General features: G+C 41.9%; 1 protein-coding gene across 1 annotated transcript in view; it reads right to left on the reverse strand.

Annotated features, from left to right (window-relative positions):
• FAM227B (family with sequence similarity 227 member B) overlaps positions 1 to 24128 on the reverse strand; it is a 3353280-nt gene that overhangs the window by 668281 nt on the left and 2660871 nt on the right. Inside the window, exon 10 of the mRNA XM_085646151.1 lies at positions 1923 to 2059. Coding sequence (XP_085502277.1) covers positions 1923 to 2059 — 137 coding nt within the window. The remainder of the gene's footprint in view (positions 1 to 1922; positions 2060 to 24128) is intronic.

Here is a 24128-nt window from a genome sequence, read left to right on the forward strand (position 1 = left end):
ATGAAACTCTTGGAGTTTCATACATTGGAAAGTGTGATTACCTAATTGCGATTCACAGAAAATTGCAATTAGGTAATCACAATTTCCAAATAACGATACATGTGGCCCTATGTGTAATGTTTTGGAAAACCGGATTTGATTGACTTTGTTCCCAGCCTTGAAACGATTATGGGAGAGGTCATTACCTTTATGTGTCCTGATGAAGACCCCATTAAGAATCATTCTCTAGGGGGCCAAAACATCGACGTTCCCAGATGCTGACTGCAGCAATATAATAATACATTTTTAATCTTTAACTCAACTATCAGTCTGGGTTTTGCAAATTGAATAATATTTAGTCAACATCATCCTTTTTATGTGTTAAATATTAGTACACCTTTATTCACCATTGTCATGAAGCTGTATCACTGTGTTTATGGAGCCTCTACTTTCCTATTTGTTATGTTAAAAGCATTTATTAAGCACACATACACCAACGGTTTCTTGGCGCTCAGATTAGGACCACGGCAATGGAAGGGAGATTGCTTAATCAGTATATGCTTTTATGAACAACCAAGTCTTTAACTGTTTCCTGAACTGGACAAGGGAAGTCAAAGACCTAATCTCCGCCGGGAGGGAGTTCCAAAATTGCAGAGCAAGGACAGAGAAACTTAGTCCGCCATACATCTTTCGTTTGGCTGAAGGAGTTACCAACAGATTCAAGTGGGAGGATCTAAGATTACGAGAGGGAGTATAGCGGTGCAAGCGGGCCGAAATAAAAGCCGGATCGTTGCAATGTAGTGCTTTAAAAATGGTGCAACCCATCTTAAAAGCACAGCGCTTACTCACTGGAAGCCAATGGAGGCTTTTCATTAATGGGCTGCATGGTGCCATTTAGGCTGATGAAAGATGAGTCTGGCCGCCTGGTTCTGAACTAGTTGGAGGCGCCTCAGTTGGTATGCCGGAACGCCAACATACAATGAGTTGGCATAATCCAAGCGAGAGATCACTAGAGCTAGAATGGCCAAAATCATAGCTTCCCTACTCTAGAATCTACTGATCTTTATTCTACGCAGCTGAAAGAATCCAGCAGAGACTACCGAGCTGATCTGAACCTTCATGGACAAATCATTACTGATAATGATCCCCAGACTCTTAGACGAGGCAGTTGTCACAGGGGGATTACCAAGTTTAGGGGGCCAGAAATTGGGTATATATATTTTTATATATAATTATTACTTTTGTAACAGTGATTACATAACTGTCAGTCTCTGTACCTTGGTTCAGGTTCGGTAGGCAGGGTGGCATTGAGTGTTCATTCTAAGTTCCACAAATTTCAAATAGTTACCATTAGAGATTCTTCAGATTAGGATCCGTGGCTCATTCCAGAGAGCTCTTAAATCTTCATTGTTCTTTTGGTACAAAACTTCTATTTTTCGTTTTAGCAGAGATTGACTAAAGTTCTAGCACCAAGATGTCTGCCACAATTAAGGGCCAAATAATGTACTCCCTCCCACACCTAAAGAATACAAAGACCAATGACATATTTAATTAATGCCCCCCTCGTCCCATTGCCCTATAATGCAACATAGGGCTGTGGTGTTTGATCTGTGGATTTCCTGTTTTTTTAATTTATTTTGGAATACTTATCGTACAAAAAAGATTTCTATGATACATTAATTACACATTTTCTCTTTGGAAAAATCGAAACATTCCAATAAATGATTTGACAATGATGTCATGTTATACTGTAAGGATTTATGCTATAATGAAGTAGCAGAGGAGGCAGTTAAGGATATTTAGATATGTGGTGCACATTTCAAATGCTAGGCAAACTGGGCGCTGCAGAATGTAAAAATACATCGCAATTGTGAAATAAAGTCACTAACAATGTAGAAGACAAATGTCAAATATGGTACCATACTGAGAGTTGGTTTACAAACCTTTTTTATTGTTGATGTCTCCTCAGAAATATCTTCCGAAGACATATCCTCATTTTCTTCTCCACTCTTTATGCGCATTGCTTTTTTTGCATCGCGAATTAGATCATCCAGATTGAAGTCGAGTTGCTTTCGCATAGCTAACAAAAACATAAATAGTGAATACAAATTATTTTTGTGCACTTTATTGAAAGTTGATTAATCTTTTTAGATTTGGCCAGTTCCATTGCCATCCCGCTGTACACAGTTCATTTTACAGTATCTGGTCAATTCAATAGAGCAGCCTTAGCCAAGAACCCAGCAGCAATACTGACAATTTAGTGGGATCTCCCATTATTGTACACACCCGTTCAAGTTAGGACTGCCCCTCTCTTACAAAGATGGAGGGAACCTGGATACATGAATTAATGCCAGGATTTCCAGGTGTCTGCAATGCCTGTAGAGTTACTGGTAAGAGTCTCTTTGAAAATAGCGCCAGCTGGTGCCTGTGATAAAATCGTCCAATGATGCTATTTTGCTAGGATGACTGCTAACTGCATGATGTTACTGCACCAATGCTTTTAGAAATTTGTGCACTTGATTTTTACTATGAAACTTGCTGTTATTCTTGGATAGCAATGTTCAACACTAATAAGTGAACCCTTTGGAAACAGGCGCATTAGAGTGTACTCTTTCGCAGGTTATTGGCTGATATTCTACCTTTGATAGGTTCAGTTAGTCAATTTTTAAAAGATGTCTTCCCCTTGATTTCACCAAGAGTCATCCGTTAGGATTACAAATTAGAATGCATTATATTTCACCCAGAGTCATCCTTTTGGTGTAAGAACTCAATAACAGCTGCATGCGATATTAATGAATGTTTTTCAGATAACCATCATCAATCTGTTACTTTGAATATAATAACATTAAAGTTAGCTGTCTTTAGCAAACAATTTGTAGGAACTCACAATTATCATATCCACCTGCATTAGAGCTCATAATATCAGGTTTCAATTCAATATAAAGCATAGGAAATACATAGAGTGTTAACAGGTGTATCCTGTGTATTATCAGTAGTTAGCTTCTAAGGTCAATACTATTGATGTACTAAAATTCTTCTCTTGTTTTCAGCACTCTTGCAGTAGAGATTCAGCCCAGATATGCAACCAGAAAGCGTGAAGATATCCAGTGTCTTTGTTTCTCTCTTGGCCCTTCCCCTTTCCACGGGTCTACTGTTAAAGAACATGGTAAGAATTTAAATTTAGATGTGGGTTCAGTGAAGTATGGAGGATTCCACCGCTCCTGTTGGATCTGGATTGCAAGGTTAGTGCATCTTTATATAACATAGTCTAGACCCCTAAACCAGACTACAGCCCCAATTCTGATGACGGTCGGTTGGACTGCCGACCACTACTGCAGCAGTCAGGAGACGGTCTGACAAGCATGGGGCAGTCTGACCGCCGCATTTCGATGCAACCACAGAGGTGACAGTCATAAAGGTGTCAGAACAAAGGTGTTGGCATGCTGTGGCTGTGGTTAAGGGCCGCAGCAAATGTCGCTGCCGTGAAGCACCTCCTGCACGGCCATGCACCACGTGGCATGCACCATGTCGTGCATGGCAAATGGTGCACATAGGTGAGTGGAGGCACTACATGTGCCCCCAGTGCCAGTTTTCAGTCGCCTACGACAGGAGGGGGCCATATTTGGGGGCCCCAATATCCTTTTCCAACAAACCTTTAATGGTGTTCTTCCTGCTATGAAAAGGCTGTCAGAAAGGGATATCCAAATCCTGGCTCGGCACCGCTGCCATTGTTGGAAACTAGTACGACTGCTGCCCCATCGGGATCTATGATCCTGGTGGAGGAGGCAGTCTTTCATCCAACCGAATAGGGTCTGACTGCCAGCATTGTAATTTAGCAGCCGACCAATTGTCTGTTGGTGGTCGGACCACCACCGACAGCCTGTCAGTGTGCAGTCCGACCTGTATCTTAATGAGGCCCTATATTCACAATTTACAGTTTGAAAGACAGGTACTATTTCCAATTGTGACAGATATCCACAGATATCGTGCCCACCCTATTGCATGTGCCACTTCTAACAAGGCAGACATGACAACTGTCTTGATTGTAATGAAGTGACTTATCCACCAAACTAAATCAGGCCCTTGCCCCTAGCCAACTGATCTCATTTTGCCCTTCCTGGCCCTGACTTTCAGGTGTATATCTTTAAACATTTTGCTTTGTTATCTGAGGATGGAGTGAACAGAAAGCCTAATTTTCCTTTTCAAGGGTTCTCTCTGTGCACAACAATCTCTTATTTCATGACATTCATGTACACATGAAAAATTCTGAGCCTAGAGGTTAGAGATTGAAGGTTAGTATTTACTGTTCCCTCGCCCATTCTTCAAATGCTCTTATCACCCATTCATCAAAACCCTATTGAGAAGTTATCTCACCCTTAGTCACCATTGTCAACACCTCCACATTGGAGGCTTCTTCTGAGAAGCTATCAGGCCAGGACATATCCTCTCATTCCAAAATGAGCCTACACTCGACCCTGATGAGTTTGCCAGCTACCGGTCCATTATTCACCTATTCTTCATCCGCAAGATCATTGAAAGAGAGTCGTTACTCAACTCTAAGTTCACATCAAAGCCAACCATCCCCTGCTCAACTGCCATTCTGGCTTCATACCATGCTGCATCATGGAGACAGCTAACTTATACATCATGGATAATGCCTTCCAGAACACAGATGAAGATGAGTCCAGCCTCCTGATATTACTGAATCACTCAGTTGCCTTCAATAACATTAGCCAGTCCACCCTAGAGCCCTGAATGAGATTCACTGGCTGCGTTCTTCAGTGGTTCGCTTCTCACCTTTCCGCTCCATACCAGTTTGTTCACATTGTTCCCTACAGGTCCCAGAATATTTTTATCACTTGCTGAGTCCCCTAGGGTTCTATACTGACCACTATCATCTTCAGTCTCTATGTGGAGTTCCGTGGGGCTCTATTCACTGTAAAAAGCATCACAGTTCACTAATATGTTGATATACAACTCTATTTGAAAGTTTCCTCCTTTCTAGACATCCAACACCTCAAACACTACGTAATCCAAACCTGAAGATCAACCTCACCAAGACAGAATGCCTGTCATTTGCCAAGAGCAACAGGCAAAAAATAATACAAATGTTCAATGACAAGAATTTTGGTAGCTTTGAACCTAAACATTCTCCCAATGCCAAGTCACCTGGATTCACCCTGGACACCGACCTCACCCTCAAGGAAGACATTGCTGAGAAAACAAAGATGGCCTGGTACCAGCTTCCTGAAGAAAGTGAACATTTCTTCCAGAAAGTGACTTCAGAATGTCTGTTCAATCTCTCTCACTCTTGCATCAAGATGGTGAAAATGAACTGCTCATGCAAGCACATTTCTTCCAGGGCATCATGGATGTCATTTTGGTGTCACCCGGAGTGGCAGCTGTGACCCCTGGTTTGCCTTTTGTGACACCTAGACATTGGTTGGGACTCCACTTTCTTTGTTTTCTGTCAATTTTTCATTACACATATAAGGAGTAATATTATATTTTTCACTAATAGTTTAATAAAACTGAATACAATCATCCAAAATATGACCCTACCTGGCAGCAGAGGTAAGTAAAACAGGCTTTTAAATGTATGTTGTGTGCTTGCTTGAGGATGAGTGCCCTGTTGTGAGAGAAAGTGTGTGTTGATATGTATACATGTGTAAGGGAAGGTATATGTTAAATAGCGTGTGATGTCCCTTCTACTACCTCTCTGGCATATTTGTAAATTGACGTGCATTAAAGGCATGAATAAATGTGATCACATCACCTCAATCCTGATGGAAGTCCACTGCGTCCCCTTGTCATCCCACATCATCTTCAACACTACCTAAATCATTCACACAGCCATCATAAACTGCCACTCTGCACATCTTGCTGACAAGCTCACAGTCTCCAGTGACTCTCGGTACACTCACAGCCAAGGCACTAGCAGACTGGTCATAAAGAAGTGTAAAAAAGAATGCAACAAGCCTATTCCATCTAAAATAGGAATTTGGAATAGCATTACTGTATCCATCTGGACCGCCTAAATCCTGCTCCAATTCAGAAAAGAGTTGAAGAGACATCTCTTTAACGAACACTATCTCATGATGCAGTAAAACCGCTCAAATCAATTGTTGACTCTATCCCTGCCTTTTACTATAACATTCCACTGCATTTGGCAATGTTCATACTATACATATATCACGTGCATACATACCCATTGCTTCACATCTGTCTTGACACATACTGCAAGCCCAGAGACATCACCACAACAGACTGAAAGCCCCTTTGGCATGCCTCCTTCAGTAAGCACCAATAGGTACTGCAACACCAAGCCTTATGTTACAATACTAGTCACAACAACATTATCCCTGCGGCCACACCAAGAACCACACCACAAAGCTGCCAGGGGAGCAGGCAACCTACCACAGGCCTCAGGGTTTTCATTCCCAAAGGATAGTCCCAGCTGTTGAAAGAGGAAGAAAGGAAAACATCTATATGGCAGTGATGAATGAGGAGAAATACGGAGAAAGAAAAAAAGACAGAGAACAGGACTGAGGGGACCAGAGGGAAAGAGCAGTATCGAAAATAAGGAAACGAGGGACAAGTGGAAGTAAAATCAGAAAGTTGAAAGAAGGGGGAGAAAGTAAGTGGAAGAAAGATGGGATTCGGTAGTAAAGAGAAAGAAAAGATGAATTATAGAAAAAGGAGTAAATAAAAACTGGGATCCCCCAAACATGGGGACTGAACAACAAGAGGCACAAGGAAAAGAGGCACTAGGTGAGAAAGAAGAAAAGAGAAGGAATATTTTAATGTGACACCTCATTTGAAAAATGTGTACACAGAGCTGCCGTCCCATAATAGTTTTCTCTTGTCATGTTGCCTTCTTTACATTTGTAGTAAGGGGTAGTGGAACACGCACAGCATGGACACGATGTGCATAATAAAGAATGTGAAGCATACCTCAGAAGTATCACTCGCTGATCAAGGAGTGTTGTGTAACATAGGAACAATGGAAGTGACACACACATTGTGGGGCATCCTTCTGAGCACAGCGATGACCCACTACCACATGGTTGTGGGATCTAAATAATTGTGATCACTATATCACCAGGCGTTTGAATCACAATTGCAATTCTGTCAAAAATTGAAATTTATTTCCAGTTCGATATTAAACACTTCATATCGATCCAATGCATTTCCAAATACATCCATGTATGTGAAACAATCTCAGCATGTCTCCTGATGCATTTCAGGAAGCGAAGTGCCCTTCGTCAGGGAAGAGTGTCTAAGAAGCAAGGGTACATGAGTGAGACCACTCGAATGATGAAAACATTAAGTATCATGCGATGCAACATGCTGATAAAACAAATGTGCTCGGGTGATTGTGAAAAACGTTTATCGTGAATCCATGAGAAAAGTATATGGTGACTAATTGCAGTGATGTAAAAATGGTAATTGAGTCAAGTGATACGCATTATCGTGTTTGTACTGTGTCAATAGCAGTCTAAAATATTGAAACGGTGATATCGTCCGTTAGCACGTGTAAATCAGGACGAGTGAGACAACAATATAACCGAAGATGGCAACAGGATCGAGTGATAGAGTGAAGTTACCCCACTGTGACTAAAAGCATAAAAGCGCTGCAAATGAAAAACTCGAACAGGCTGGTGGAAGTCTACTCATGGGCAGAAGTCTATGCGAGAAGTAGACAGAATAAACCTTACAGCCAACAGAGCGAAACTCATACATCACCATCAGAGAGTGATACAAGACGCAAACCAACAGCTAACATCAATGTACCATCCACCAGCAACACAGACACTACCGTACAAACTTCCAATGTGCCTTTTTAAGAGGTAGGCACCGCCAAGAAGGACGACCCAGGTGGGGAAAAGGAAAAAGGAACGGAAAAAGAAACACGGAACGTACCAACGACAAGCAAACGTCTCAAGGGCAAGAAGACACCAATTTAGTCATCAACATTTCATCTACACAGTTGAGTATGACCGAAATTAATATTCTTCAAAAGGGTGCTTCTTTCGTACCAACTTGTCACACCAATTGCTTGGAACTGGAGATTAGTTTGTACAAATTGATGCGCAACTTATGCTTAAGACACCTTTTTGAGAACGTCTTGACTGAACAAAGGATCAACAAACCTGATCAACTGAAGGGACTAAGTAGTACCAGCACCTATATGGCTCCAGTCAGCCACAAAAATGTAGATACTTTTGAAAACGTGGTCAAAACTGACATTGAGAAATTTTATTTCAGACGTTAAACAAAACATCGAAATCTTTCACAACAGGAATTCAACACACTCAAACATTTGGGAGCTAATGCTAACATCACTTGCCAAAATGCGGACAAGGGCGGCACCCTGGTGATTATGGACACCGCTTTCTATATCGAACAAGTTCAAAGATATGTCTCTACTGTGTTCTGAACAATGATCCTACAGAACAGTTTGCTAATCTTCTTAAAGATCTACTCAAAAAATCATTTGACAACAATGTCATTGATGAAAAAATGTATAAATTCTTGTTACCAAATCATCCAAGAGTCCCTTATCTATATATGCTTCCAAAGGTTCATAAAAATCCACAACACCCTCTGTTCCGACCCATAGTTTCCACTAGAGGAAATATACATGAAGCAGTGGGGAAACGTCTTGACAGACATTTACAACCATTTGTCATGGAAATGAAGACAAATATAAGAGACACTTCGGATATTTTGATGAAAATCCAAGACATTAAATCCGATGATGAGGATGAAATATGGTTATGTACGGCAGACATCAATTCCCTCTACACTTCCATCCCACACAACTTGGACATTGAAGCAATTGAATCGATTTTATTACAGTCACAAATAGACCACAATTTTTAAGTGTTTCTTTTGGAACTGTTACAATTCACTTTATACCAAAGCTACTTTAAGTGGAATGATCAATGCTATCAACAACTAACGGGCACTTCTATGGGCAACTGTGCTGCCCCTTCGTATGCGAATATTTTCATGAACAACTATGAAGAAAACCACATACTCAATAATGAAGTTTGGAAAAATCATGCTCTGAAATTGTACAGATACATAGATGATATTTTCATCATATGGAAGGGTTTGTATGATAGTCTCTCAATCAAGCTTTGAACTGTTTAAATACTATTCATGTAAGAATACAGTTCACGTATGAAATAAATGCTACAAAGATATCTTTGTCAGACGTGTTAATTTGTAGAGTCCACGATCATTTGGAAACCAACCTACACAGAATAATTACAGACAAGAACAGTACACTGCACTATCAAAGTTTTCATAACAATGCTTTAAAACATCATCTGCCATATTCTCAACTCTTGTGTGTCAAAAGAATTGTTTCTAATCCTGCGACACTACAAGATCAAACACAGATCATGCTCGATCGCTTTAAAAAGAGAGGCTATCCTGACATCATTTTGCAACAAGCCAGAGACCGTTGTTCCAAAAAAACGCGGATGGAATTATTTCAACCATCAAAGAAAACTGAAACCAGAAGGAATGTAGTAGTATCCAAATTCTCGACATTGAGTTCACAGTACAAGAAATCGATACGTAAACATTGACCAATACTTGCTCTTGAACCTGATTTCAAAGACATTTTCAAAGAAACACCGATTTTGTCTACACAAGGGGCAGGAGCTTAAAAGACATTATCAGAAGCAAACCTACAGAGGCTGAAGAAAGGATCTTCAAGGGAATATTACCTTGTCATAACTGCAGCAATTGCAATAATGTGATTAAAGGAGCAACCATTCATAATCCTATGAAAGGTACCAATATTAAACTTAAAGTGAATGGTACCTCTGATACAACCAATGCTATCTATATGTTGAAATGCCCATGCGGCCTCATATATGTCGGCAAGACAGAAAGAAAAAGAAAAACCAGGATACACGAACATAAAAGTAACATTCACACCAAGAACTCTAAATTAGTAATAGCTGTTCACTTCATGGATAACCATCACAACATAAGTCAACTTCAATTTCTGATTCTAGAAACTGTTAAGAGAGTTGATTACAGAGACAATAATACACATTTGTCACAACGAGAGAACCACTGGATAACATTTTAAACTCACTTAAGCCCAATGGTCTGAATGATCGGATGGAATTTTCATGTTACCTTTGAACTTGTGACTGTTACATGGACTCATTGTCCTCTCCCTTCGTGATTACTCATATGCAATTTGTCTTGTTTTTCACATTCATTTGTATGTACCTTCTCAATGTATGCATTTTGATCACTTATGTTTGCACTTCCGCTCTTGAACATATTTCAATATGGCATCACCGTCTTGACTGCCCTTTTGTTTGTCAAATACATTACAAAATGGTGCCACCTTTTTGTGCATGTCCGCACAGTCCGCTTTCTATTTTCAGCGCAAGCACCGCGTTACATGCACGTTTAGTTTGTTACCGTTTTTCACAATCCCACCGAATACGCTGTCCCGGCACCTGAATGCATAAGTAAGTACGCATTTCTAATATATGCAACATTCAGCTTTCTACGGTTTTTATAAATCACTGCTGGTGCGAGTTTTATTTGTATTGTTTTCATTCTTTTGGTCACAGCGTGGCACTCAATTTTCAGCTGTTTGTATAAATCACTCCCTGTTCGAGTTTTTCATTTGCAGCGCTTTTATGCTTTCGGTCATAGTGGGGTAACTTCACTCTATCACTTGATCCTGTTGCCATCTTCGGTTATATTGTTGTCTCACTCGTCCTGATTTACACGTGCTAACAGACTATATCTCCGTTTCAATATTTTAGACTGCTATTGACACACTACAAACACGATAATGCATATCACTTGACTCAATTCCCATTTTTAAATCACTGCATTTAGTCACCATTTGCTTTTCTCATGGATTCACGATAAACGTTGTTCACATTCACCCTAGCACATTTGTTTTATCAGCATTTTGCATCCCATGATACTTAATGTTTTCGTCATTAGAGTGGTCTCACTCATGTACCCTTGCTTCTTAGACACTCTTCCCTGACGAAGGGCACTTCGCTCCCCGAAATGCATCAGAAGACATGCTGAGATTGTTTCACATACATGGATGTATTTGGAAATGCATTGGATCGATATGAAGTGTTTAATATCGAACTGGAAATAAATTTCAATTTTTGACAGAATTGCAATTGTGATTCAAACACCTGGGGGCATATGTATCAAGCGAATTTTTAGTCGCAAACGCTGCGATTCGCAAAATACAGCGTTTGCGATTAAAAATTCGCAAAACGGGATGTATTAGGCAAATTCCCAACGCAAATTTAAGGAATCGCTAATTTAGCAATTTCTTAAGTTTGCGTAAGCATTTAAGAAATCGCAAATTGCGATTTCTTAAATGAAATGTAACACTCACCAAAGGATTGCGATTAATCCTTAAGAAATCGCAAATTACCACCAACTACTAGTTGGTGTTAATTTGCGATTTCTTTTAAAAATGCACGTTTTGTAATTTTACAAAGTGCCACGTGACGCACATACATGCCCTTAGGGCATGTATGTGCGCCATATGACCACACATGCTAATTTCAGGGGTGTATCAGAGTGTCATCTTGACACCCTTGCACCTTTGAAATTATTCTCAAATTGCGATTAGCAAATTGCGAATCGCAATTTGAGAATTACTTCCCATACATTCCTGGCCCATAGGAATGAATGGGCAGGTATTCCTTAATTGCGATTTCGCAATTTGCTAATCGCAATTAAGGAATTTTAAGAAATCGCAAAAAGTTTTAAATTTTTTAAATACATCCCGTTTTCCAATTCTCAAATAGCGATTCCTTAAAAATCGCTATTTGAGAATCGCAAATGGTGATGTTGATACATATGCCCCCTGGTGATATATTGATCACACTTATTTAGATCCCACAACCATGTGGTAGTGGGTCATCGCTGTGCTCAGAAGGACGCTACCCAAGCTGGGTGACGCTTCCATTGTTCTTCTTTACATTTGTGACATAGTGTTCAATTGTACAGCAACTTGGTCCCATCCATACTAACCATATGCTTCACAAGTTCTAGAATGTAGTTCTGTTTCATGTGTTGATGTATTCTGTATTCCATAATCAGAATACATTTTAACACTATGTAAGCTATGTGCATTCATTTAAACAATTTTGATCCAAATATGTATATAAATTATTTTCCTAACACTCCTTCTTAATTTTTACCCTTCTCCGCCTAAACTCTTGCCTGTTTCTCACTTTCCCAATGTTATACCCCTCCTTAGGCCATGATTTTTCTAACTCGGCTGACAACATTGGATTCTCCACCACTCATCAATGTTCAACTAAATGTGCTTATATACCAAGCTCAGGGAGAGTAGAACCTCTCTGAAGAAAGTATTTAGATCATATGAAGTTAGTGAAAATTAGTTCCATAAACGTGTCGGTACCTAAGCACTCTACCAAACGTACAAAACATTAATATTACATGATATTACAGTAACTCATCTACTTTTCTAATGCAGGTAAACACATGGGACCCGATTCACAGAACAAACTTAAGACAAAATCCTAAACTTAGTACCATTTTGGTATTCACAGAATGCACTTACTACTTCTGGTATTCACAGAATGAACTTACTACTTTTGCGATTCACAGAATAAACTTACTACTTTTGCTATTCACAGAATGGATTTACGACTACTAACTTTACGTCCGCACTCGGGCCGGAAATTCCGGCCTGGAGGTGGAGCTTCCGACCTGGAGGCGGAGCTTCCAGGCCGGAGGCGGGGCCTCCGGGCCGGAGGCAGGGCTTCCGGGCCAGAGGCGGAGCTTCCGGCCCTGAGGTGGAGATTTTGGCCATGGCTAAATCTCCGCCACTGGCCGGAATTCCCCACCTCCGGGCCGGAAGCTCCGCCTCTGGGCCGGAAGCCCCACCTCCGGGTCGGAAGCTCCACCTCCGGGCCGGAATTTCCGGCCCGAGTGCGGACGTAAAGTTAGTAGTCGTAAATCCATTCTGTGAATAGCAAAAGTAGTAAGTTTATTCTATGAATCGCAAAAGTAGGAAGTTCATTCTGAGAATACCAGAAGTAGTAAGTGCATTCTGTGAATACCAAAATGGTACTAAGTTTAGGATTTTGTCTTAAGTTTGATCTGTGAATCGGGCCCCTGCATTTCACACTGTAGTTATCAAAACAATATAAATCAACAAAGAAATTATGCATGATAAGGAGAAATATGTCATTTTACAGCATTTGTTACCTTTACGTTGTTTTACTATTTACTCAATATAACAAACATATCACAAAAAACTGTGCTACCTGTACTAATCATAAAGGAAGAATGAAGCATCTTATAAAATAAACTAAATCAATACAAACTACATCAACCAATGCTTATTCACAACCAAAAGAGCAAACATGATTTAGCTCCAAGTCATAAACTAAACACAGATGCAGAAAAGGGGCCTGATTCACAAAAGTAATCTGAGATAAAATCCTAACTTTACGACTTTCGGTATTCACAGAAGGCATTTACAAGTACTAAAGTAGGTTTTTGTCTCAGTTAATCTTAAATTTTGGTCTTAAGTTAAACTTAGGACAAGCTTAAGTTTAACTGGTACAAAATCGTAACTTTACGACTAGGATTTTGTCTCAGGTAAACTTAAGTTTGTCTTAAGTTTAACTTAAGACCAAAACTGCAGTTTACCTGAGACAAAATCCTAACTTTAGTACTCCTAAAGGCCTTCTGTGAATACCGAAAGTCATAAAGTTAGGATTTTGTCACAGAATACTTTTGTGAATCGGGCCCACAATGAATAGCAGAGAAAAACATAACGTTTGGATTGGAGGTGAAGAAATATGTAGTTCTGGGTTTGACCAGATATTCACTGAGCAAAACACATTTCAGACACCGAATAAAATGTACTTACCCTTTAAAAAACATAATTGACTCAAGTTAGTGATTAGTGTTAATGGCCAGGCACAACCCGCCTTCCTAAGGAGGAAAGAACAGAGAAACGGACCATTCACTGTCTGGATCCTCCACAGCATTATCTCGGACACCTGTGTACTTTGGCGACAAGTGCCACATTCTGTTTCCCTCCGCGCATCTGAACATCACCATTGGAAACAGAGAAGAGCGCACATAGTAAAGTCCCGACGAATGCCTATGACTTATGGAGGCAGCTGAAGTGGTAGAAACATGTTGGTTGACCATAAAAGATATGAAGGGTCATAAAACAACTTATTGTTTTCAGATTTACAACAGAGATACACCAATAAACGGCTGTGAAATCTCTGTGAAATAAGTTTTTGCTACATTGTTGGTCCTATTTTCCTATTTTCTGACTGACGGTATGGGGGACTGCTGTGACACACTAAAGTAAAATTGATGAACATTCCACAAGTACCTAGAAACTCACAACCTAACCCTCTAAGAGCTCTCCTGTAGTTCATCACGGACCTAGGCATTCTGCTGTGTTGAGGAGGGATGCCTATGATGAAGCATGTCGCTATGAGCCAGCGAAGGTCTGGTGCCCTTTTAATTGAATATTTTGCGGTTCCCCAGTTGGGAGTTAATTGCTTAAGAACATATCTGTCCATTGAAATTGGCACTTCATCCACATACATCAGGGACAACAGTAATAGTCCGTTTTAGTTTATGCATGGCAGACAGGATGTGCTCTAGTCCCGTTAAAATACATTTAACTTAATCCACCTGCACAAGGAAGTCCATTGTGTAAGACCACAAAAATGGTACCACAGAGCAAAAGGCGACCAGATGGGTAACTAGGTGCAAGTTCTGATGCTATTTCAGCATGCACAAGCTCAGAGGAATCTTGATTAAAACCCTACGAACATGGGGCCTCAAAAAAAGGTCCAATATCCTCGCACCTCAGTACCAGTATAATGCAGTGTAACGAGCATTACTTCAAAGTTGGCTTTCTTTGAAAGGGACTAAGATCATGATGTCTGTGCACAGAACCCAAAGAGAAATGAAGTTTACTCACCTTCTATTACCTCATGTGAAAACCCCAAAAGCCATACACAGGTCAACACCAGAAACCAGCCTTGCATTTGCTCAGGTGGTTTTTGAAAGCCCATGGAAATATGCAGTCATACAAGAATCCAGAGTGGATGAATAGCTGGCCCAAGCACATGTGAGTTTCAGCTGCAGAGTAATGTGAACAGCAGTATTTACGTTAACTGAAACCACTGACCTGCAGCCAAAAGTAAGTCCCAGAACGGACACACAAGGCATGACATACTATGACTCACCAACTATAATAGAGAAATTCGAGGAATACTACACACACTTATATTCCACACAGCTGACCACCTCATATGACAACACTCCTTAATACCTAGATGACATAGCCCTAGCCTGGCTCTCTGATGCCCCGAGAGAATACTTTATGAAACCCATAACAGAAGATGAAGTCTAAGAGGCGATAAAGGCCCTCCCATATGGAAAGGCCCCAGGAACAGACGGACATCTGAGTGAATAAAGAATTCAGTGATTTACTGACACCCCATTTACTCGCATTGTACACGGAGGTCTATGAGAGAGGAATACTACACCCTCCCTATGAGAGGTGTTATTAATAACGCTACTCAAACCAGAGAAGAATTAATTCTGCTGCAAATCATATAGACATCTCTCCTTTATAAACACTGATGCCAAAATATTAGCCAAAATATTATCCCTCGGACTACAACCTCTAATGCAGTACTTAATTCTACCAGATCAATCTGAATTTATTCAAATGCGCACGACGACACACAATCTACGCACAATATTTGTGCTATTCCTTCAATTGGACCCAGAACTTCCCAGAACATTTGCTCTATTAGATGCCGCGAAAGTATTTGATTCGGTGGAATAGGCATTTATGTTCACAGTCCTCCGAAAAATGGGATTCCCACAAACATTCCTCCACTTGATCAAATTACTATATACTAAACCATGTGCCAGAATTTGCATCAATGGCAATACTGCAAATCCTTTACAGATCCATAGGGGCCCGTTAAGGATGTCCATTGTCACCATTATTGTTCACACTAGCTCTTGAACCACTGGCATGTAAAATATGGCAAAGACATGTGAACACTGCACAACAGTTCCGCCTACAACCCATTAGCATCTCAATATATGCAGATGACATGGTCTTATACACTCGCCATACAGAGGACAATCTAATCCCACTAATACGAGAATACACACACTTTGAAAGATACTCTGGACTCAGTATAAACTGGTCCAAATCAGTGGTAATCCTATTAACACCTACACACAGCAGTTCCCACTGCATTTTCCCCTATAGTGGCAAACAGATCTGTTCAAATATTTAGGTATCTGGATACACAGAGTCCCAGAACAGGTGATTCGGGAGAACAATGGGAAAGCCCTTACAAAATTGGAAAGCCAAGTGGCAAGGTGGATCCGACTACCGTTCACACTAGCAGACAGAGTTGCAATTCAAAAAATGGTAGTGTTACCGCGATGCCTGTATTTATTTGTAAACATACCCATCACCCTCTAACAACAGTTCTTCCTGAAACTACGCTCATGTATGAACACACTCACTTGGGCCAGCCGGCAACCAAGAGTCTGGTGGAAAGAACTCACTATGCCCAAGGTGGGTTCGGAGCCGCAGACTTGCACTTATATTATCTTCACACCCAAGCGCAATATGCACACTACTGGATACACCCGCACGACTATCTTCCACACATTGTTGTAGTAAACATATAACGCACACCCGATCCCACTAACTTCCTTTATACCACGAACACGACAGGGTATCCCACGATCTGTGATAAACCCAGTACACAGCACTATAGCAGCGTGGCACACACTGGCGCACCAGGCTAACAAGCTCTAGGTATATGCTCCTGCCATCCCACTACTGCACCACCCAAAACTATCAGTGACGCAGGAGCAAAAAACACAGGAAATGCTGGGCGAAATGGGATTGCACAAACTGAGAGACATGTTCCACAATGGTCAGTTCATGACCTCAACGGAAGTGCTGCCAGATGGTGCCCACACACCGTTCTGCTTTTTTCATACCTAAGGTTATTAGCAGCAATCAAGGTCTTATACCCTACAATTCCTCAAGAACCCCCCATACACAACGCGCTACAGGTACTGCTCAAAACGTGCACACGCCAGCACCTTATAACTAAACTATACAATACGGCCCAACATGAACAGCATAGACAATCTGAACAAGCACTAGTGAGATGGAATAACATACTAGACACACCCCAAAACAAAGATGAATAGGGATTCTGTTGTGCACTCACACAGATGCTCACACCCAATTGCAATCTACATATTATATTATCCATTATAAGTTCTTGAAAAAACATAATATACACAGACACAACTGCACAGGTACGGCCTATGGGAAGATGGTAAATGCGCACGCTGCGGCACCTCGCAGGCAGACTTTATACATGGTGCATGGGCCTGACCTCCTGTGAAAAGGTATTGGGAGAATGTGAGAAGTATTGTGGGAACCATACTCACAGAGCCAATTGCTAACACCCCAAAGGTTTGCCTCATGGGCCTAACTAAAATAAAAAAAATAGCTGTAAATTACTGGCCAAACAAGGCATTGCTATGAAATGAGGCAGCAGTTGTGCACCAAACACAAAACACTGGATAACAGATACAACATAATGTAAGGAACAGCTTAAAATGTATGGAGAAGATCTGCAAATAGCCTCACTCCTGAGAGATTTCTGGAGCGCTTTAGTACACTATTTACAATCAGAACAGCTATACAGTCAGGGGATGATAACGGTTATAGACAACTGCATGAGTAACCTCGTTATGTAATGTAATCACAGCTGCTGTAACACTCTGTAATGTGCTGAAAGGATACTGTGAAATTGTGTACGATTGAACTAAAATAAAACTATAAAATAAATAAATAAATGGATAAAAGTAAGTCCCAGAATATAGGAAGCTGATGAAGGAAACAGATACTCATATAGGAAGCTGATGAATGAAACAGATATTCAGCCTGAAGAATAGACAGAATACTTAAGAAGTAAACAGCCAATCAGAAGTGCTCAAACACCATGGCACAGAAAAAAGGAGTGGGGATATGGAATCCAGCAGATGTGTACCTGGGTAAAGCCTAGGCAGGCCTACAAAAGTTCTCTGAACAAGCTGTACATTTCTAAAGAGACAGACCAGTGGCTTACAAAAGTACCCAGTTCTCTGACTGCCTTCCAAGAACAAGGAGAAAATTAAACTAGACGTTTCAGCACTTATTTTTTAAATTACCTGCCTCTGTAATAATTGATTTCAGATTTGTAAAGCGCGTAGCTACCCTGGGGCGTCCCAGCGCTGTCGGTCAACCTGTAGCATTCAGAGAGGGGGAGCTGTATGGAGGGTTTTATGCGAAGAGCCAGGTCTTTAATTGCCTACGGAAGGCCAGTAGGTTGTGTTCTCTTCTGATGGGGAGTGGGAGGGAATTCCACAGCTTTGGAGCATTATATGAGAACAGTCACCCCCCTGAGCGAGCCTTTCTTATTCTGGGGACACTGGCCAAGGAAAGGGAGTCTGATCTGAGCTGTCTGTTGGAGTGATGTGGTTTGACGGGTGGATGTTTAACGTTGAACACAAAGAATGATTTGCTTTGTCAGAAGATGATTATGGATACAACATTCAAGTGATCCATGAACTGATAAATTTTCGAAGTTTAACCCATGGAGGAATTGTCTGTTTCAATCAATAAATTGAACTATGTGAAGAAACCCTAGTGTTTCATTGAATACAGTGCGCACTTGTTCAGTGGGAAGGTGACACTCCCCACAACATTCTCCTCAGTTTAAGACACGGTTGGACTCCGTGTGACACAAGGGGCGCCAACATGAGTTTTTGAACCACCAATCACATTCTGAGTGCAAGGGGATAATACAGTTTTGCATGTTTGACGAGAGATCTCAGAATGGGAGGGCCTCTGCCTTGAAGTATTTTGTGTGAGATGCAGATGGTCTTAAAGGTGATCCTTTCCTTGATCGGGAGCCAGTGTAGTGATCTGAGGGCCGGTTTTGCAGAGCATCTAGATTTGGTCCCGGTCAGGAGTCTGGCCGCGGCGTTTTGGGCACATTGCAGTCTGATGATGACTGATGAGGGAGCACCTAAATATAGGGCATTTCCGTAGTTCAGTCTAGAGTTAACTAGCCCCTGTGTTAACAGTTTCCTGGACTGAAAGGGGATTAGATGGAGGATTTTTCGAGCTATCTGAATAAGGCCAAAGCACGTGCCGGCTGTTTTTCTGGCCTGGACTTTAAAGTTGAGGTCCTGGTCCAGCCAGATACCCAGGCTCTTGACTGCGGTCTTAGGGGAGGGGGGTGCTCCCATGCAGGGTGGCCAAGAGAGGGGCGTGGGTCCCCCAGCAGAAGGATCTCAGATTTCTCTCCGTTTAGTTTCAAACGAGAGTCGCACATCCATTGGGATATATTCTGGAGGCAAGATGACAAGTTGTCCAGACATTTGGTCGACTGGTTTAGAGAGACGACCAGCTGGGTATCGCCGGCGTACATAACAGTTTTTATGCCAAATGGGGTTACGATGTCTTCGAGGGGAGACATGTATACGTTAAAGAGTGTGGGGCTCAGGGAGGAGCCCTGGGGGACCCCACACTGGAGGGGGAGAGCTCTGGAGTTAACTGAGCCGTCGGTCACCTGGAAGGTTCTGCCTTCTAGGAAGGATTTGATCCAAGACAGGGCGGTACCGGAAATTCCTGCCATGCTAAGACGGTGGATAAGGATGGCATGATCCACCGTGTCGAAGGCGGCGCTCAAGTCCAGGAGGATCACTGCCACTGATCCTCCCGCATCTAGGATGGATCTTGCCTCTTCGACCACGGCTAGATGTGCGGTGTCCATACCCTGTCCTGGTCTGAACTCTGTCTGGGATTGGCGAAGAAGGTTGTTGGATTCTAAGAAGAGGGATAATTGCTGATTGCCAATTTTCTCGGCCACTTTGCTGATGGCCGGGAGGAGTGAGATAGGTCTAAAGTTAGACAGGTCAGCAGGATCGAGGTGGGGCTTTTTGAGAAGTGCACGGACTGTGGCGTTTTTCCAGTTGGTTGGGACCGTGCCTTGTGCAAAAGATGCATTAATGAGATTGGTGAAGGGAGAGGAAATCGTGAAAGCAACCAATTTCAATTTGCTGATGGGGGCCGGGTCTGTGGGAGCTCCACTCTTCACTGTATGAAGGATGGTCAAGAACAATTCTGTGGACACCTGGGAGAATGCTTCGAAACATGGGGCCCCCGGCCAGGTGAGAGGAGTCGGGGGGTGTAAGGGGATGTTGTGGGTGGGGAGGGTTTTTAAAATGTTGTTGATTTTTGTTGAAAAAAACTCAGCGAGCTGGTTGCATCTAGTGCCAGATGGGTCTGGTATGGGCAGTGGTTCCGGAGTTTTCGTCAGAAGACGGAAGATGCGATAGGTTTCTTTGGCGGAGTTAGCTGCAGCTAATATTTTTCCCTCGAAAAAAGTTGCCTGGGTGTTTTTTATGCAAGTTTTGTAATCCTTCACGGCAGACCTGTATTCAATTTTGCTTTCGTTATCCCAGTCCTTTCTCCAGAGGCGCTCAAGCTTTTTACACCTTTTTCTGAGTTCGTGTAGTTCCGGGGTGAACCAGGGAGATTTGAAGGTTCCCTTTTTACTGGGGAGAGGTTTGACGGGGAGGACTACTTCGAGGGATTGTTCAATCCAGGAGCGGAGTTGGACATCTGCTAGGGAGGGATCTGGGTCGAGCTCAGGTGTAGTAGAGGCTAATTCGTGGATCCATACTGCCGTGTCCATTTTTTGCCAAGGGCGGGCTGGTGCTTGGGGGGGGATTTATCCGGCGCTTCGCTAGTAAATTGAAGTTTAAAAGAGATCAAGTGATGGTCTGACCAAGGAATAGGGAGGGGTTCATTCACTACTAGGCTGGGGAGATTAGTGAATATGGGGTCCAGCAAGTGGCCCTTAGAGTGGGTGGGCTGACTGCCTTTTAAATGAATATTGAGGGCAGCTAGGTCTTCCTTAAGGTCTTCCGTTATTTTGTTTGAAGAGTAGTCAAAGTGGAGATTTAAATCTCCTAAGACCGTAAAATTGGGTGACAGACAGGCGAGAGAGGAGATGGTTTCCATCAGGGATTTGCAAAAAAGGCTATGCTGTCCTGGAGGGCGATAGACGAGGATTCCCGAGAGGGTTTTTGATGGTGATAAATGGATGGAGAACCGAACGTTTTCACAGTCCTGAATTGGGCTGTCCTTGAAGTGACAGGACAAGTTGCTTCTGTAGATAATTGCAATTCCGCCCCCTGTCCCGGAGAGTCTATCCTGATGTTTGATTAGGTAACCGGGGGGAAGCGTTTGAACTATGTCAGGGTCTGAAGTGGGGTTGATCCATGTTTCAGTGAGGAAGAGAACCTCAAGTTCGGATTCCAGCAGAAGCATATTGATTTCTGCTCGGTGTTTCGGGAGGGACCTGCAATTGAGTAGAGCCATCTTAATCCATCGTGTTTTCGGGATGATTCGAGGTGTCAGCCTGTATGGGCAGACCGAGCAGCAGGAGCGATCTTCCTCTAAAGAGATAATGTTTCGGCAAGGGGTAGGAAAAAGCTTCCCGAGTTGGAGGAGAGTGTCTTGGGAGTACCTCAGTGGAGAAGGTGTTAGAGTTCCAGGGGTTCTGGGCTCAGGGCTCGGTCTGGCGCGGACGGGCGCAGACGGGCTTGCCTTTGGCGCGCTGGCGTCCGCTGCGTCCGACCGAGGCACATCCTTATGGGGCGGAGGGAGGGGGCGTGGCCTCGGGATAGTGGGCGTGGCCTCAAGACCGGCTAATGGCGGCAGGAATAGGCTAGTACCCACGGCAGCGTTTACATCGGCTGCGCGGGGTGGTTACTGTTGGTTTGAAGGAGGGGGAGTGCCCAGGGTGAAAAGTGCAACAAGCAGGTAAAACAATTATTTACGATATTTCACAAGTTTTAAAAAGCGCTACGCGATCCTCCCGGCTTCCGCCTCAGGAGCTATGTGGTCCTGTCATATTTAATGGGGGAGACATGCGGCCCGATTCACAGAACTAATCTGAGATAAAATGCCAAACTTACTACTTTTGGTATTTACGGAAGGCATTTAGTAGTAGTAAATTTAGGATTTAGTCTTAAGTCTGTCTAAAGTGTGTCTTAAGTTTGTCTTAAGTCACACTTAAGACAAAATCCTAACTTTACTACTACTAAATGTCTTCTGTGAATACCAAAAGTAGTAAGTTTAGGATTTTGTCTCAGATTAGTTCTGTGAATCAGGCCCATGGTATTTGGAGAAACCTAGCATACTTTTGACAACTCTCATAAACAGCTGTTCTGGAAAGCAGATTGTATGGACCACTTAGATAACTTCTGAAAGAAATGTGTAAAGGTTCAGGCGTTTCAATGTATTCATCTCAGGGCATTCTTACAGAAAGCCTTGAGACTAGGCCTATTGTCTTCACAATGGAATACAGCAACTATGGAGTCATCCAGAGATATCTATGTCTTTAACATCTAAAGAAATATAGTAAACACGGCCTCCAACTCGTTTACTAGTCTGAAGGCGGTATAGTAAAACAACTTGTAAACAACACAGGAATTAGTAGGGTCCACGATGCTGAGCATCCCCACTAAGGCCCTTTACTACTAACACCATATTATCATATGAAATATCTATGAATGCCCATTAAACTTTTGAGTAACAGAATGCCAATGATAAAATAATGCAGTTTAATTCAATCGCTAGCAAGTACTTTGGAATGCTTTGTAATGCACAATGACTTTATTTTTAAGTGCGATGGGGATTCTTGCTGTTGGTTCTCCAAGTCTGGCAAGAAGTTGTATGAAAAGAAAGATGTTCATGGCTTTGTAGATTGGGACCCTATGGTTATTACTTCGTTGTTTAGGTGCTTTGAGAGGGGTTACATTGCTATCATCTGTATCCCTTGCTTGTTTGGTTTGCTGTTGGTGTAGCTATCAAATGGGGTATTAGATGTGGCCCTAAGGTTTGCATAAGATTTGTATACATTGTTAAAAACATGAGATTGGCCAGACCCAGAGTCGCCTCTGTAGGTGGCTATTTGATCTGACTGGGATCCAGCTCTCTCTTGCAGATACTAAAGGTTACTCTCATTGACAACATTTAGTTGATCATTCCACTTCTTGGAGGCTGCATGGAACATGATGTACTCTGCACTTTGAGGTGGTTAAAGGGGCGTGAAGCATAAGAAAGAAAGAGACTGTGTTTCAGCTATGGTTGTGCCATCATTTATCTATGTAGTCTAAATACCTATGTAGTTAATTCTCTTTAGCACCCACCAAATGTGAAAAACCCCTTCAACATACTCACTTGCTACTCGTGAACCCCAAACCCAAACCCTTGACACATTTTTGACCAACAATAATATAGAAAAGAAACACAACCATGGCCGATGACATGCCATCGAGGAAATATTCAGAGATTAATACATCGTTGATTCAGGGATTGTAGTACCTTATAAATATATATCACAAAATAATTCCTAAGTACCATCACAATTGGTAATATTATTGCCGAGTTCAATAGTTTTGTATCAGAGCAATAATACACATTTGCTACTTTATGACATGGTGTGCTGAATTTTAATGTGATGTACTGGTCGGGGAACATTCCTTCCTATGAAACGCTCCTGATAAAAACATATTGATTTTATTTATAGAAGACTGCATTAATTATCACAAACCTTATTGAATGATATCGGCCTGCATTAAAAACAGATTTGCAGAAATACAGACACAAAGAACCAGTGATTTCAATACGCTTAAAGAAGGAGGGAGTAGCAACCAAAGCTCCTCATATCAAATAAGGTCTAGAATGGGTTTTGTTCATGGTGCTCTCTGACACGTCAAAAGTGTAGGGGACAAGCTGGTGAATTTTGACAAATTATTTTTTCAGAGTTTAAAGGCTTAAATATGTGAGTGCTTTGAGCGCTGTCATTTTTACATCACTTAGAGGATTTTTAGAAAGACTATAGGTTTGCAGCTACTGTTATGAAAGCCACCCTCAATCCTCAACGTGTGGTCCAATCACAGGTTATCAGTATTCATTTAGAAAAGGCTAACCCGAT

This window comes from Triturus cristatus, chromosome 3_1 (assembly GCF_964204655.1).
Source record: "Triturus cristatus chromosome 3_1, aTriCri1.1, whole genome shotgun sequence".
Taxonomy (NCBI): Eukaryota; Metazoa; Chordata; class Amphibia; order Caudata; family Salamandridae; genus Triturus; species Triturus cristatus.